The following is a 14,227-nucleotide window of genomic DNA, read 5'->3' on the forward strand; positions in this document are numbered from 1 at the left end:
ATTTATTTTGTCTTTCTGTGAATGTATTAGGACTCAAAACGTGACCTATAAATGGTACTCAAAGATGATACTGATGGTACCGATGTTTGTAACCCTGACACTGCCACATGTCAGCTGAATAACTGAAGAGGGAAGAAATACAGTGAAGTATGTACTGTGTTATCCTCGACTTCAACCCATGATACACCACTGGAAACGCTCCCACACGCTCTTGAAATATCCTCTGGAGGCCAATCATCTATCTCAGACAATAATCCCGATATCAAAGTGTTCTAAAAAACCTGATCTCCACTGCATCATGTGGTTCATTTTGTCCTACATTTACAGCAACACTTAATAAGCGTGATACTCAGAGGTGGGAAAAACAATGTTTCTCATCATTAGAAATAACGCTGAGATTGAACATTTCAAGGACAGCTGCCCCTAAAACCACAATTAGCAAGAGCTCCGACGCTCCCTCATTCGATGTTCCTGCGATAATTGGCTCAGTGGCGCAAAACCCACACCGCACAAAGGGGAAGTGAAAGGCAATTTTTCATGTGCCAGACGCATTTTAGCACTCACATACAGTCCAGGGCTGTCACCGTGGTTTGTCTGCACGCTGGTTCTGGTGAGACAATATCTCCACACATGTCAAAACAAATAGAACAGAATCCTCTGATATGAGACACAAGCTCAAAAGTTCCACCCAAAATAGTTAAATGTGATTTATTCCTAACTGTTGTGTAATTCCCTACGCTGTGTCCCAATAAAATGGTTATATATATGCCATATGTAATACCTTTGGCCCTTATTGCACCTCACTGTAGAGCTGCTCTTTGTCACAGCCTCATGTTCGCCATTGAAATGGAAAAATCTCTATGAGCTGTCCCCTGAATGCATCTCAATGCATTAGAAAACAGTCCCATTCATGTACTGGGCGTCTTTTGAGGTCACAGGGTTTCACAATGGACGGAGGAAGCTGCCTTTGAACAGTCAGTGAAGACCTTTGGCATAATGTGATCACAGGAGAGGGATGGTGCAGAGTTGAGCAAGAGAGACCTCTGGTGCCCCACCATTGTGCTGCAAAGGAATTGTTCAAAAATGGACCAGTGTGAGCCAAACTGTTCTAGAATGGCATCTTAGAACGAGTTTCAGTGTTACAGAATGCTCTTCGGTGACCCGGGTTAACCAGAGATGTTCTACTAAGAGCCTCGGGGTTCCAGAAATGACCAACAATGGTTTAAAGTGAGCCTCAGGGTTCTACAATAAACAATTGCAAACATTCAAAAATCAATCAGAAAAGTCCCAACTGCTTTTATTACCATATATGGCGAGACTTCTTTCCTTTACACAGAATGAAGACACATCAATACGGCACAGAAAACATTTTCATACCCTTGTATTTATTATCTAATGCAGATCAAATGCAAATAATTTATGTGCAAAATTAACTTCATTCGGGCTCAAGAAGTACATTCACAACACTGCTTGTTACAGATGGACAGTTTACAGCATCACTAAACAAGAACTGAGTCTACATGGCACTGCACAAATCAAAAAGGATCTCTTGAATAAAGCATATGATTGTTTTTTTTTAACACCCATGACATGAAGAGAATGCTCATCAAAAGATCAAATAAAAGCAGCTGTTTCAAAAAGTCTTCAGTGATTTCAGTTGGTGGATTTTTAAAGTCATGTAATTAATTGTCCGTCTTGTATGTACTGTATTTATGTACATACAGTTTAAGTGCTGTTTAAGTACCCATGTTTCACATTAACGTTCAATTTCCGCTAAAGCTCTCACTCGCTTCCTCTTTAAAACCATGACTGCCGGTGTTCAGGTTTTGTGACTGAGTTCTTAGCTGATCCACAATCCCAGACACGCTGCCCAACAGGCCGCCCATCCCGTCCTCCATCTCCCCGTGAAAATCCACCTCCTCCACCTTCACTTGTCCTCCCGTTGCAAGAAAAGCCTCCCCGTCATCAAATCCGTAGCTGTAGCTGTCATCCGCTTCCGCCGCAGGTGTGCTCGTGTTGTTGCTGTTAGCAGAGGAGCTGGAGGCCAGTCTCTCGCATCGAGCCTGGTGCCTGAGGAAGCTGTCCCTCCAGATCACTTTCTTCCCACACAGGCCGCACTCGTAGGGCCGCAGCCCTCCATGAGTCTTGAGGTGCTTGGTTAGATGGTGCTTCATCTTGAAGGACTTTGTGCAAACGGGACAGCCGAAGGGCCGTAGATTCAGGTGCTGCATCTTCACGTGTCGGTCACGCATGCTCTTCAGGGTGTAGGCTTTGCCGCAGTGGCAGAAGTGGACTTTGCCCGTGTAGGGGGCGGCGGCGAGGGACACTGAGGATGACGAAGACGGGGTCGGGGGTGAAGAGGGTGGCGGAAATGCGGCGGAGGATGGAGACAGATTGCGATTTGAGGTGGGGGTCAGTGATCCACCCTGTCCCACGCTGGTGGAGGGCCAGTTCACCTCCGAGCCTGCCATGGTGAAGTCAGGAGACACAGGCACTAAAGGCCTCTGTGAAACCTGCCCCGTGCCGTCTTCAATCTCATCATAAGTGTCTCTGCTGAAGGTCCCTTCTGTGAAACATTCAAAGTCCACATCCTCCTCCTCCTCGTCTTCATCCTCGTCTTTACTGCAGCTGCCACCCTCGCCTTCCTGCGGCCTCTGCTCTTGTTGAGACCAGGGACCCGTCTGCCACTGCAGCCGGGCTGAAACTGGACAGGAGGGACCCGGGACTCCCTCACCTGTTTGGCAAGCATGAACACTGGGCAGGCCTGAGGAGGCGTCGCTGCCGTCCGAGTTTCTCTGCACTTTTTCCTTTATCTCGTCCACACTCGCCTTCCCCGTGGCTTGTCCAGCACCTACGCTCTCATTTGAAATTGGGTGGAAGCCTGTTGGAGATATAAAAAATCTAATCAAACGCAGATGCTACAGTATTTTAATTCAGACCACGTACAGAACAAGAAGGCAAACAAGACGCAGCATAGAGGAACAGCCGCACTATGAGGCTGCGCCTCAATACTTTTGTGTTGGTATTGATCTAAATGTGCCTGCGAGTATCGAAAACTAAGAGGAGCTGAATGCACAGAGAGTCTGCTCCGCTTTGAAATCACATTGTTGTTTTTTTTATCAAACTTATCCTTAAAATGATTTATTTTGGCAAACTTTTTGCATGTCAAAAAGACAACAATTAACATTTTAGTACTGTTCGAGAAAACATGTTTCTAGTTCTAATGTTTCAGTATTGGTACTTCTTGCAGAAACTCTGGACTCCATGATGATTAAAACTTGTTAGAAATGAACAAAAGCCTCAGTACAGACATACAATAGTAGTCAATGCCAACTTGTCTCTGCTAAAACGGTCGCCGGGGAAACAAACTGCCTGCCTGCCTTCAGTAAACACAGCACCATCAGCTGAAGCTTGTGTGGAAAGAACTGATAAAAGAAGTGGCCTGAGCCATCTTGTAGGCACTGCATGCAAGACATTGTGGTTGTTGCAGGATTTTCCACTTTCAGTGATAAAGACATCTACAGGCTTTTTCTTCCGGCAATAAGGCACTAATTTAAAAAGTAATTGCATATTTCTACATCATAAGTGACCTCCAGAGGTAAAAATCCTGTTTACATAAATATCAATTTATGCCAGCATTAACTAAAGAGGAAAAAGTATAATTCAACTTTGCGCTTTAATTATTTTCTCTACATACAGCTATAATTATGTCTGGTTAAGCTATATGTTGTTAGACTTAGTGTTTGTGTTTAAGGAAAATGAGGCTGTTGTATCTTACCACAGTGTCCTATTTGTGCAAAGCCTTGCTTATTCTCCACCGCCTCTTCTCCTACCCCCTCATCCGCCTCAATCTCTCTTTTCTCATTCTTCCTCTTCTCTCGTGTCTCATCACTGTCCCCGCTCTCTCTATTCTTATCGAGCAGTCTATCAGCACTCGGCGCTGCTCCCCGCTGTTGAAATCTGACTTTCAGCTTCAATGCTTCACCACCAGGGAACCCCCCGTAGTGCCGGGTATTGTGGCCAGGTCCATCATGACCAAAGTGGCTGCTTTTGGCGTGGCTTGATACCCATGCCTCCTCACAGCTGGTGTAATCACTATCCGCATAGCCAGGAAGGGTGTCCAGTTGAGAGTCTGCTAATTGCTGGGCAGATGGGGGCCGTGGACGTCCCCATCTAGGAAACTGCTGCGGACGTCTCCATGTAGCTAATGGAGGCAATGCATCAGGCTTTCTCTCCTTCCTTCTTCCCTCCCTTTCCAGATATAAGCAGTCTGTGCTGCTCGGTGACTGCTGGCGAGACGCCGTGCCGGGGTGAGCTACAGCGGCCTCTCCGGGGGTGACTTCTGCTGAGGGCCGGGGCCTCTTCAGGATCTCAGTGCATTTGTCCACGATGTGCCACATCTGGAGGAAACTGGCCACGGTGACGTAGTTCACAATGTCATCATGCACGATGCTCAGCTGGCCTGTGTAGGCAGAACTCAGGACACTCTCAAAGGCCACTGGGTCCATAACTGAGGGGAGGGAAACAGTTGTAACATTCTTCAGTAACACCTGTTGAGAGATCGGAACAAAGACATGCTTAGCTTTTCTACATCTGGATAGAAAACGTGGGTTGAGTGAAGTGGCCACCAAACAACAAAAGCCTTATTATAAATGAATGACTGTACACACAGTATACTGTGCACTAATGTGGCTGAGCCTACCTGGTCATGAAAGTAAGGCGAGGATGCAGCGAGCACACAGCGGTGGGCCCTGAACACTTGACCCTGCACCTGGATGGAGAGGTCACACAGCCTGCCTTCTTCCCGCTGGCGGTTCAGATTGTCCAAAACAGCGGCACGGGCACCAGGGAAGCACACCTGGACAGTCAGACCAGCTGGAGCAGCAGAAACACTGCAGGTCGGATCCATGGCCACACAAAACTGTAGAGAACATTACAACATTATAAAGTGTAAAAGCAGATCACTTTTTATATATCTTGTGTCTCAATACACTTTGTAGTTATTCTTTTTAATGCTGTATACAGTATTTGGTACTTATTTTGGTTTTTGATTGCTTTATCTTGAATACATGCACACAATGTATGTAGTATTCTAGTTCTCTTGGGTTACTTCTGTACAATGCCTCTGGCCATGTGCTTCCCTTCACTGGTATAAATATCTAAATATTTATATATCTTAATTTCAGTGTTTTTGATGGGAAAATTATTTCAAGTAACTTGTCCTTTGTATCAAGGTCAGTTTAAATTGCAGTATGTGTTGATGACTATTATGTACAGTTTCTTTTCTGTTGACATTTACAATACAAGTGAGGCTGCACACCTCTCACACTGTCTACACTGGAGACAATAATACAACACCAAAGGCAAGTAATGAAGGTGAAGGTAATGAAGGCTGATCCAAGACAAAGCTAAGCAGAAGGGAAAACAACAACAGTGACAATGACATTCAAACAAGAATAAACTGCTTCATGGGCTCATTGTTCCTCTCTGTTTGTGTATTTAAACATTGTCAGTGAGGAAGAATCTATTCTGAATTAAATAAATTTCTACATGTACATAGATTAATATACTTTCTCATGAGTGTATGTCAATTACAGCACAGCTGAAATACTAAATCAACTACTCAATTAGTTGGTCAACAGAAAGTCTATCTGAAATGATTAGGATAATTAATTGATTGCATTTTCCACGCAAAACAATGCATAAATGTACAGTTTCAGGCTTCCAAAAGTGAAGACTTCCTGCTTTTGTTTTGCTTTTTGGAGACTAAATGAATCATGAATGAATGAATCGTTTATTTAGACAAACCAACCAACTTTAGTAGAGAATATAAAGGTAGTGAGTTTCCTGGAGAAAATGGTTAAGGCTCCTGCTAATGATTATTTTCTTAATTGATTAATCCTAAGGTCTTAATCATCTACCAATTTATTTGTTTCCCAGTTTTTTAACTCTTGATTAACACCACCTAAAATATTCAGTTCACTGTCAAATGAGATTAACAAAAGCAGCAAATCTTCACATCTGTGAAGCTAAGACAAGAAGTTTGGAAAGTTTGTCTGATATCCTTTAATCAACTACTTTTTGATTACATCATTGCTGATCATTGCTTGTCAACTGATTATATATAATTATCTGATCGATTTATCGTTTCCGCTCATGCGTCAGATAAAATAAAAGTAGGTTGATTGTCAATACAGGCAGGTACTGAATGATAACCTGTTGTGGGCTTCCAAACCTGTAATGATTTGTGATATGAAGGGAGCTTCCACCTGATGCTCACTATCACATTTAGCTAGCTAACGTTAGCTTTCCAAGGTACGAAGCACTACCTTTGGTTACATGGCTCGTCACTTAACGTGTCGTTAAAGACATTATTAACAGGAAGTCTGGTTATAGAACCACAAAACAGCTTTTCGTGTTTTTGGTTCACTGCTAACAGCATTCGTTCATGTATGCCCATTCCTGCGTTAGCGTGTCGCTAACCAGGAGTCACTACTTGCTAGCTAGCTAGGTAGCTACCGTTAGCTTAATTACTTTACCTTTGATATGTCGGTATGTCGAGCTTTTTACTTTTACGGTGAACGTCGCTAGCTATTTGCAGCTCATTGTTATCGTGAATTCCAGATACGAAGCACCATCGCTTGTTTGTGCAAAAAAAAAAGAAGCCAGCTAGTAAATGCTAACAGCAGCTTGCCCGTAGGCGTAGCTGATGCTAGCTGGTTGACAAATCAGCATCAGTATCCTCACACACAACGTGAGTGGGTGTTTGGTGTGAAATTTGGTTGGGATTATTACGAAATGCCATCACAATGGCCTCATTAACATGCTGCTTTAGCCGCACTAATATTTAATTGCCATTATATAAGATGAATCCACAACTGAATGGGCCGTTATTAGGAAATTATTGGCTGTCCCTGCGTAACATGATGAACTTCTGTTGACAGAAAGATTCCATCATTGTATCACCCCGCCCCACCGGGGCTCAGTTAAAGGGCCAGTCCAGCTTAGTATCAGTGCTTAAAGCCCTTTCTTTCTCCTTAAATGTGCTGTGAAGGCTACGCGAGGCCCCCGCAGCTGTTTCCAGACAAAGCTAAGCTAGTGTCAGTTTAAAACCAGCGGGGCAGACGCTCAAACAGTCGTCACACAGAGCAACTGCACAGTCATAGACGCGCCGCCGTTTTACCGCAGTGCATCTGCAGCATCCTCTGGTCGGAGCGACAGGGGTGCCGCTGTGGCGTAGGAGAAAACATCGTGAACTGGAGCAGGACGTGTTCATTGTTTTGTTGTTGTTGTTTTGTTTTTTTTTTCATCGGGCTTTTATGTAGCCGTGTGCGCTCGCGCAGTTTTATCTGCAATGCCAGCACGACCGAAGCATCTCTTCCACGAGCACGGGGTCGTGAGATAGGTGATATTACGAGTCCTTCCACATTCAGCTGTCATCGCAGGAGAGGACAGAATTTTTTTTCCCGGAGAAAAGACTCAGCTCGAGGAGGGGAGGCCTGTGATTCAGGACCGTAGGCTCTGATTTCAGTGATCCGATTTTGGATAACCATCTTTAGACCATTAGACTGGTCTGCATTAAATATTGGTAGCGTATAGCCTGCAAGAGGTAGCCATTTGATTCCCATAGAGCATGCAAATTAATTATATATGCACTGGCGTGTAAGTGTATTGTAGACGTTCAGTCAGTAGCTGGCATGTTGCACATTATCTAAACACACATTTAATATAACTTTGTGCTGTCTGTAATTAGCCAACATAAAAGAGCAGAGCATGTGGCCCCAGGCCAGTCTAAGGATTGCTCTGTGCATCTCACATTAGGACCTCAGGGAAAAGACTATCAACTCTCAGGGTGTTGATCTGGGGAGCACTGTGAGTCACCAGATATCCGGATTGCTTCATATGCTACTCGATAATTAAAAGCAGAAAGCCCACCACTTGAGTGCATCAGCTGAAAACAGATATCTTTGAGAGGGGACTTCCCAAAAGCAGCAATAATTTTTGGCAATAAATTCTGTAACCGGAAACAGGAAACTGGTGCGGGCTTGAGCCAAAGAGCACAGGGTTCCACGGGACTGTCAGGACACCAGACACAAAAATTAGGTGTATAAGGAAGGCGTCTAGACGGATACATTTTGCACTTTACAATGCATGTTTAGCGGTAGCTTTCTAATACATACATTATATTTGCCTGCACTTTACTGACACACAGCTTTTAAAATTTACACATAAGCTCGGCCTTCTTTAAGTGTAGAAAACAAAAACATTGCAAATATCTGTTCGGTTATTCCAAACTTGGAGGTGCTTAGTTTATGAGTGTCATCTTTTGGAGCTCCATACTTGGAGCGTTGGTGTCAAAGTTTGCACTTCTTGAGACCCCTCTTCAAAGACAACATCTCCTCTAACGTCTGGAGACATGGCAGCGGTGCACATGCTGCTCCTTTCTCTTCTCTGCTCCCTGTTTGGTGAGTTGAGCTCATGGCCTGTGGCCTGCATCACCATCGCTACGTCACGTTAAACCGGAGTAATGACTGCCTCTCTTTTAACAGTGTACCGGTGTCATGGGGCCTGTGCAGAGGTGGACTCTGACACTGAGGCAGTGGCTGGCAAAGGCTTCAAACTGGGCTGCATCTCCTGCAAGAGGAGGAGTGAGGTGGATGGTTCTGCCACCGTCGAATGGTACTTCAGGGCCAAAGGGGAGGCTGACTTTGTTCATGTGAGTACAAATCCGCCGTTGCTGAAGAATTTTTAGTCTGATGCCAGCACAAAATGTATCTGACGCAGCACACCGCCGAGTACAGGAAGGTTTCTAGAGGAGTTCTAGCCGTGCAAGCATCCTCAAAAAATCAAACTTGTCCTGGGCTATATTCCTCAAGACGCAAGCTATTTATATATGCATATGTAGCGCACACCCGAGCTCTTTTCTGTCCTATTTCCCTCCCTCACTCACACACGTACACCCTGGATTGCATGGTTACGGCCAGTGCTGAGGTCGTCATGAGGTTCATATGGAATCGATTGTGATATTTTACACCACAGAGATCATTAGAGCTTCAGAGTGCATGCTGTGATAATGCAGCTGTGGATACGCTTCAGTGTAACATTATCCAAATGCAGATACCACGTGATTTGACTTTCACTGCAAAACAGTAAACTTTTTGATGAAAAAAATAATAATACCAAGCCCCTTTCCAGCAAAATAGAAACAAGATTAAGGATTGGGTCGTCTGGATTTTTGTGATGAATTTCACGTGAATTTTGTTTCTTTATGTGGCGATAAAAACAGATTATCTCCTTTGTATACACATATGTGTTAACACTGCAATTATTTTTTAAATTGTCTTCATTCCCCTGTTTACTGAGTATTGTATATGAAGAGAATTACAGTAAATACTACTCAAACCTTGACTGGGAACTCAGTGGATCTCAGTCCTCATCGATTCTTACACCATCCCAACCTGCTTTACCTGCATCACAGAATGACACAGAATGTTTTCAACATTATATGACAGTAATTCATCTTAATTTTTCCCCAGAGGAGAAATTCACATTTTACAGCAATTTTTTATTGTTTATCGTTTAGTATATTTTATTGCCTTAGTATATTTCCATTCTGGTATATTTTCAATTGCATTTACAAGCATTTTTATTGCACGTTGGTTTATTTTATTGTAGTTATCTTAATTTTATTCTTTCTAATCTTTCTTATCTTTCTTATTTTCAGTCTCTAACATGGGGGTTGCAATGAAATTTTCATTGACATGTCATGCTCAATGACAGTAAAGACTCTTTAATCTTGAATCTTGAATCTTGAACATGAGAAACAAGCTGAGGGGGAAGGAAACTATTTTAAATTATAAGTACAACAAAAAAGCGCAGAAATTACATAAAAAAGCTATGTACATTATATACAGTACATTACAATACTTACACATGATCTGTATGTTGTGCAAATCACTTTACTTAACCTCGATGTCTCTGCGGCACCAGATCTACACCTACAACGAGGACGGACCCACCATCGAACACGACCACTTTATGGACCGCGTGGACTGGAACGGAAGTAAGAGGAGCAGCGACATCCAGGACGCGTCCATATATCTGCTCAACGTCACCTTCAACGACACGGGCACCTACCGCTGCTTCTTCAACCGCATCCTCTTCTACGCTAACTACGAGTACAACACCGTCGTCAGCAAGGTGGTCCACCTGTCCGTGGTGGCTAAAGGTACGATGAAGTCAACTGCATTTGTGTTTAAATTTTCAAATAGTGCCTGAAAAGTGCCTCCTGTGGTGGTTTGAGCAATCACATTTCAGTCCATCTTGTATGCATTTACACTTTTTTGATATTAGATAGCTATAAATCGACTAAATGGGGTTCTTGGTGCAAGAGGTTGAGCATTCCCAGGCCATAAGGATGGACTGGAAGTCAGACTTGTGGCTAATAAGGTCATTCTGCATAAAGATGGAGGGTTTAAAGAAATGGGTCTCACTTCCTCTCTGCACCATTAGCAACAGCAGTAAACAATCTTCACCATCCTTAGTGACCTTGCTCATTCAGCTGCTTGGTGTTATTATCTTTATGAAAACTTACTCTGCCCCAAACAGTCAGCATATGCTATATAATAGATGGTATAGCATTGGAACAGAGCGAGCATCTAAAAGCAGGTCTTTCTTGCCCTCAGGTAGCTTTTTAGTATCATTTTTCATCAACAGTCACAGTGACTCACTCTTACTTCCTTAAAAATAAATGCCATCTTTTGTTTGTACATTTCCAGATAACAGCTAAATTCCAAATAGTTCCTGCTTTGCAAGAGCCGTGTCTTGTTACCTCTTTGCTATTGGTCTGATTCTCTATTTCCTGGCTTCCTGTGTGCAGCCACCAGAGGAACAGCTTCCATCGTGTCCGAGGTCATGATGTACGTGTCCATCATTGGCCTTCAGGTCTGGCTCCTCATCGAGATGATTTACTGCTACAGGAAGATAGCAGCAGCCGGGGAAGAAGCATTGCGGGAAGCAGCGTAAGTATTTTCACTGCATACATCTGTATGCACATTCATGTCATGCCACTCATGACGTGAAAAACTTGTATCTCCTCTTTCTAGATTCGTTTCAGACTTATTGAATGATCACAGCATATTTGCATATTTTTTTTTACAGATGAGCGGCTTCTTTATTAGACTAATGCAAACCTTTCAATGGCAAAAAAATTTTCAAGGTTTCTAGGAGATACAAGGTTTTTATTCACTACCATTGAAACCTTATACAAGTATGTGTGTTGTAGAGCCCAAACCAAGTACTGGAATTTTTATAGTCTTAAAAAATCCAGTAAAGATATATCAAGTTTTTAACATAAGCAGCCATTATGGATAAAAGGTCCTTAATTTGGTTATTAAAGCACTGAAGTATTAAGGTACTTAACCTGTCAGTTAACTTAACCTGCCAGTGACAAATATGCTGCAATTTGTGGTTACTTGTTGTCCACCATATTTGCTATAGATATATCTGTCTGGCTTTTGGGCTTGCAGAGCTTCAAACAACACACACCTGGGGTAAGGCCCGGTCACACAAGCATAAAACAGCAAAATCAACTCATTCCAGTGGAATCGTTGTGTATCCACACAAGTCTTTCACATAGAGTTTAACCTGGTGGACTTGAACATGTTCACTAATAGCAAGCTGTCCTGACAGCTCTGACCTGTGAGTCCGACCTGAAGGAAGCGATCGTAGCTTGTTAGCTTAGTCGCTCCACTTTTCTTTAACCCTCTTCTGTCTGTCTGCTCCACAAAAGAGGAACGGTTTACAGACATTTATGAGACGTGGGTCGATGGCACACATACTGTATGTCTCTTGAATAAAGTGAACTAATTGTCCCATTGCAAGTGAGTTAACAAGTGAACTGAAAGCTAACAGACAGTTAACTGATGTTGTTTCAAGCTAACCGGCAGCTAACTGATGTTGTGTCAAACTAACCAACAGCTAACTGTTGTTTGCAAGCTAGCTGTCAGCTAACTAATATTTAGCAAGCTCATTGGCATGGAGCACACCTCTTCGAAAACTGAATGAAATACATTCCTGAGAATGAAATGCGATGGGTAGTGATTTTCTTTCTAGATTGTTAGCAGTTAGCTCGCTAGCTACAGACATGCATGTTTCAGACAGCTGAATTTTGCTGTCACTTGCTGGTGTGAGGGCCTTTACTCTAAGAACTAACTCTCAAACTCACTGGTGTGTTCAAAATGAGGCATTTGATGTGGAAAGCTTTGAAAAGTGTGTATCCATGAATACTGCCAGACCTTATTCATGTTCTATTACTGAAGTCAAGCCTTTAACGTTGCTGTTGCGTCCTCACTTTGGTTCTTATGTCTCCCACTTTGTCGTCTTACCTACTTATTTTAATATGATCAAAGTGTCCATCGTGTTTGTGTGTTTTCACTTGTGTCTCTTTGTCTAACATCTCAGTTCCCTGTGTCTGTCTGTCATGTTTGTCGTCTTGTCCGTCCTGTCCTGTCATCCCTAGTCAAAACCAAAACCAAAACCTCCCTCCTGTAAGTCAAAGAAAAAGAAAAGAACAAAGACCTGTCATACAACCATAGCTGTGGTGTTTTGTTTTTGCATTTTTCCACCCATTTCATTGTGCTAAAGTAGAGTTTCACATTCTGATAACCACTGGGGGTTGGGTTTTTTTCTCCTTTCCTTCCAGAAATGCTGAATATTTAGCGATAGCTTCGGAAAGTAAAGATAACTGCGCAGGAGTGCAGGTCGGAGAATAGCACAGGTATGTCGTGATATTAATGTGAAAATGCACGTCAGCAGCATCATTCCACCGTGACATAGCTATACCATCTAATGGTGCGTTGCTATCAGAAACACTAAAGCCAAGAGAGCCAAGCTAGCTGTTCCTTCTGTTTTCAGTCTTGTTGCTAAGCTAAGCTAACAGACAGCTGGCTTCAGCTTCATATTCACCGTACGGACACAAGAGTGCTATCGATCGAACTCTCTGCAGGAAAGTGAATAAGTGAACTTATTCAACTTATGTGGAAGTCTTCCTCTCACCGTTCTACCTACATTTTTGCCAGGTGTCTCTTTAAAAGAATATATTTTAAGAGACTTCCTGGTCAAATAAAAAGGTAAATAAGGTGAAACATGTTAAGGCAGAAATATTGTGGCTACTAACAGCGTTTAACATGTGACACGTTTGGTGTCTTTTGTTATGAAAAACAGGGTTTTTGTCTTATATTTCTGTACCAAAACTTGTGTATGTGAGCTAGTATCAAAAAGTGAATTCAAGACTTATCCTCTCACATTTACTGATAATTCTGATGCATTTATGTTTTTTAGGTACACCAAACTAACATCTAATGTCCGGCAATACATTGTACCTTCATGATGGTTTAATGTTAAGCTTTTTGTTGAAGCAGTCATTTCTGATATTTTGTCCACTCAATTTCTATCAATGAGAGACTAAATATTACAAACGCCTGTCAGAATAACACATGAAAATTGTACAGCATGACAAGTTAAGCATGACATACCATGTTAAATCATAACCATGTGGTAGAGTTTTTATATGAAACTGCCTTACAAACAGCTTTAATCAACTGCACCTGAAAACAGGCAACTTATTGTATATTTTAGAGGCACTACTGTCTGTTGATGGGCTGGATTTACTCTAAAAACTGGTTTTGAGTGCCATTAAATCCATTTATGCCTGTTGTCTTCATCCTCAGGCTTCCTTCATGGACTGAAGACATTCTTCCACCCTTTGACCTGCATGTAGACAACTTGAAGGGAAAACTCCTCTTCATCTCGAGTCTCTATTTTACCTTTTCCTTGACAAAGATCACAAATGGATATCACATACAGAGAGCATGGTACCAGCACTGTATATAGTATTCTGCCCGCAAAAGCATGTCCTGCACTTACATGAGAACCCATTATGCATTAATGAGCCACATTGTCAGAAGCATATACTGTACATACAGTATTTAAGTATATGTAGTCACACATTTATATAGAATGTATGTGGTACTATGGTGGTCTGTTGGACTCCGTGAGGCTGATTGTAAGAGAAAGCTTTTTACTACATCATCACCACCTAATGTATAAACAATGAGACACACAACACGTATTGGTAAAGTTATTTCTAAAATAGAATGTGATGGACTATGATAGACTTTCTTTCCAGCTGCTAGTTGTACATTCAATTGAATCTTAAGGTGTACTA

The 14,227-nt window shown here is 42.4% G+C and overlaps 2 protein-coding genes across 2 annotated transcripts; one reads left to right on the top strand and one right to left on the bottom strand.

Moving 5' to 3' along the window:
- Nucleotides 1-1,272: 1,272 nt before the first annotated feature.
- Nucleotides 1,273-6,644, bottom strand: zbtb22a (zinc finger and BTB domain containing 22a). The gene is made up of 4 exons (XM_041955787.1): nt 6,540-6,644; nt 4,703-4,921; nt 3,779-4,550; nt 1,273-2,881 (listed from the first exon to the last, which is right to left on the bottom strand). Exons 2-4 carry the CDS (start codon nt 4,907-4,909, stop codon nt 1,764-1,766), a joined length of 2,097 nt encoding a protein of 698 aa, XP_041811721.1. The 5' UTR covers nt 4,910-4,921; nt 6,540-6,644; the 3' UTR covers nt 1,273-1,763.
- Nucleotides 6,645-7,366: 722 nt separating this feature from the next.
- scn1bb (sodium channel, voltage-gated, type I, beta b) lies at nt 7,367-14,212 on the top strand. Its single transcript, XM_041955559.1, has 6 exons — nt 7,367-8,465; nt 8,550-8,716; nt 9,991-10,228; nt 10,880-11,021; nt 12,704-12,778; nt 13,731-14,212. Exons 1-5 carry the CDS (start codon nt 8,417-8,419, stop codon nt 12,771-12,773), a joined length of 666 nt encoding a protein of 221 aa, XP_041811493.1. The 5' UTR covers nt 7,367-8,416; the 3' UTR covers nt 12,774-12,778; nt 13,731-14,212.
- Nucleotides 14,213-14,227: the final 15 nt, after the last annotated feature.

Source organism: Chelmon rostratus, chromosome 16, assembly GCF_017976325.1.
Source record: "Chelmon rostratus isolate fCheRos1 chromosome 16, fCheRos1.pri, whole genome shotgun sequence".
In the NCBI taxonomy this organism is placed as follows: Eukaryota; Metazoa; Chordata; class Actinopteri; order Chaetodontiformes; family Chaetodontidae; genus Chelmon; species Chelmon rostratus.

Coding starts and splice junctions, on each gene's coding strand:
- zbtb22a (XM_041955787.1), bottom strand. CDS start 4,909: ATGGATCCGACCTGCAGTGTTTCTGCTGCTCCAGCTGGTCTGACTGTC. Junction 4,551..4,702: donor CGCCTTACTTTCATGACCAG/GTAGGCTCAGCC, acceptor ATCTCTCAACAG/GTGTTACTGAAGAATGTTAC. Junction 2,882..3,778: donor TGCACAAATAGGACACTGTG/GTAAGATACAAC, acceptor TATCTCCAACAG/GCTTCCACCCAATTTCAAAT.
- scn1bb (XM_041955559.1), top strand. CDS start 8,417: ATGGCAGCGGTGCACATGCTGCTCCTTTCTCTTCTCTGCTCCCTGTTT. Junction 10,229..10,879: donor CCTGTCCGTGGTGGCTAAAG/GTACGATGAAGT, acceptor TCCTGTGTGCAG/CCACCAGAGGAACAGCTTCC. Junction 11,022..12,703: donor GAAGCATTGCGGGAAGCAGC/GTAAGTATTTTC, acceptor CTTTCCTTCCAG/AAATGCTGAATATTTAGCGA.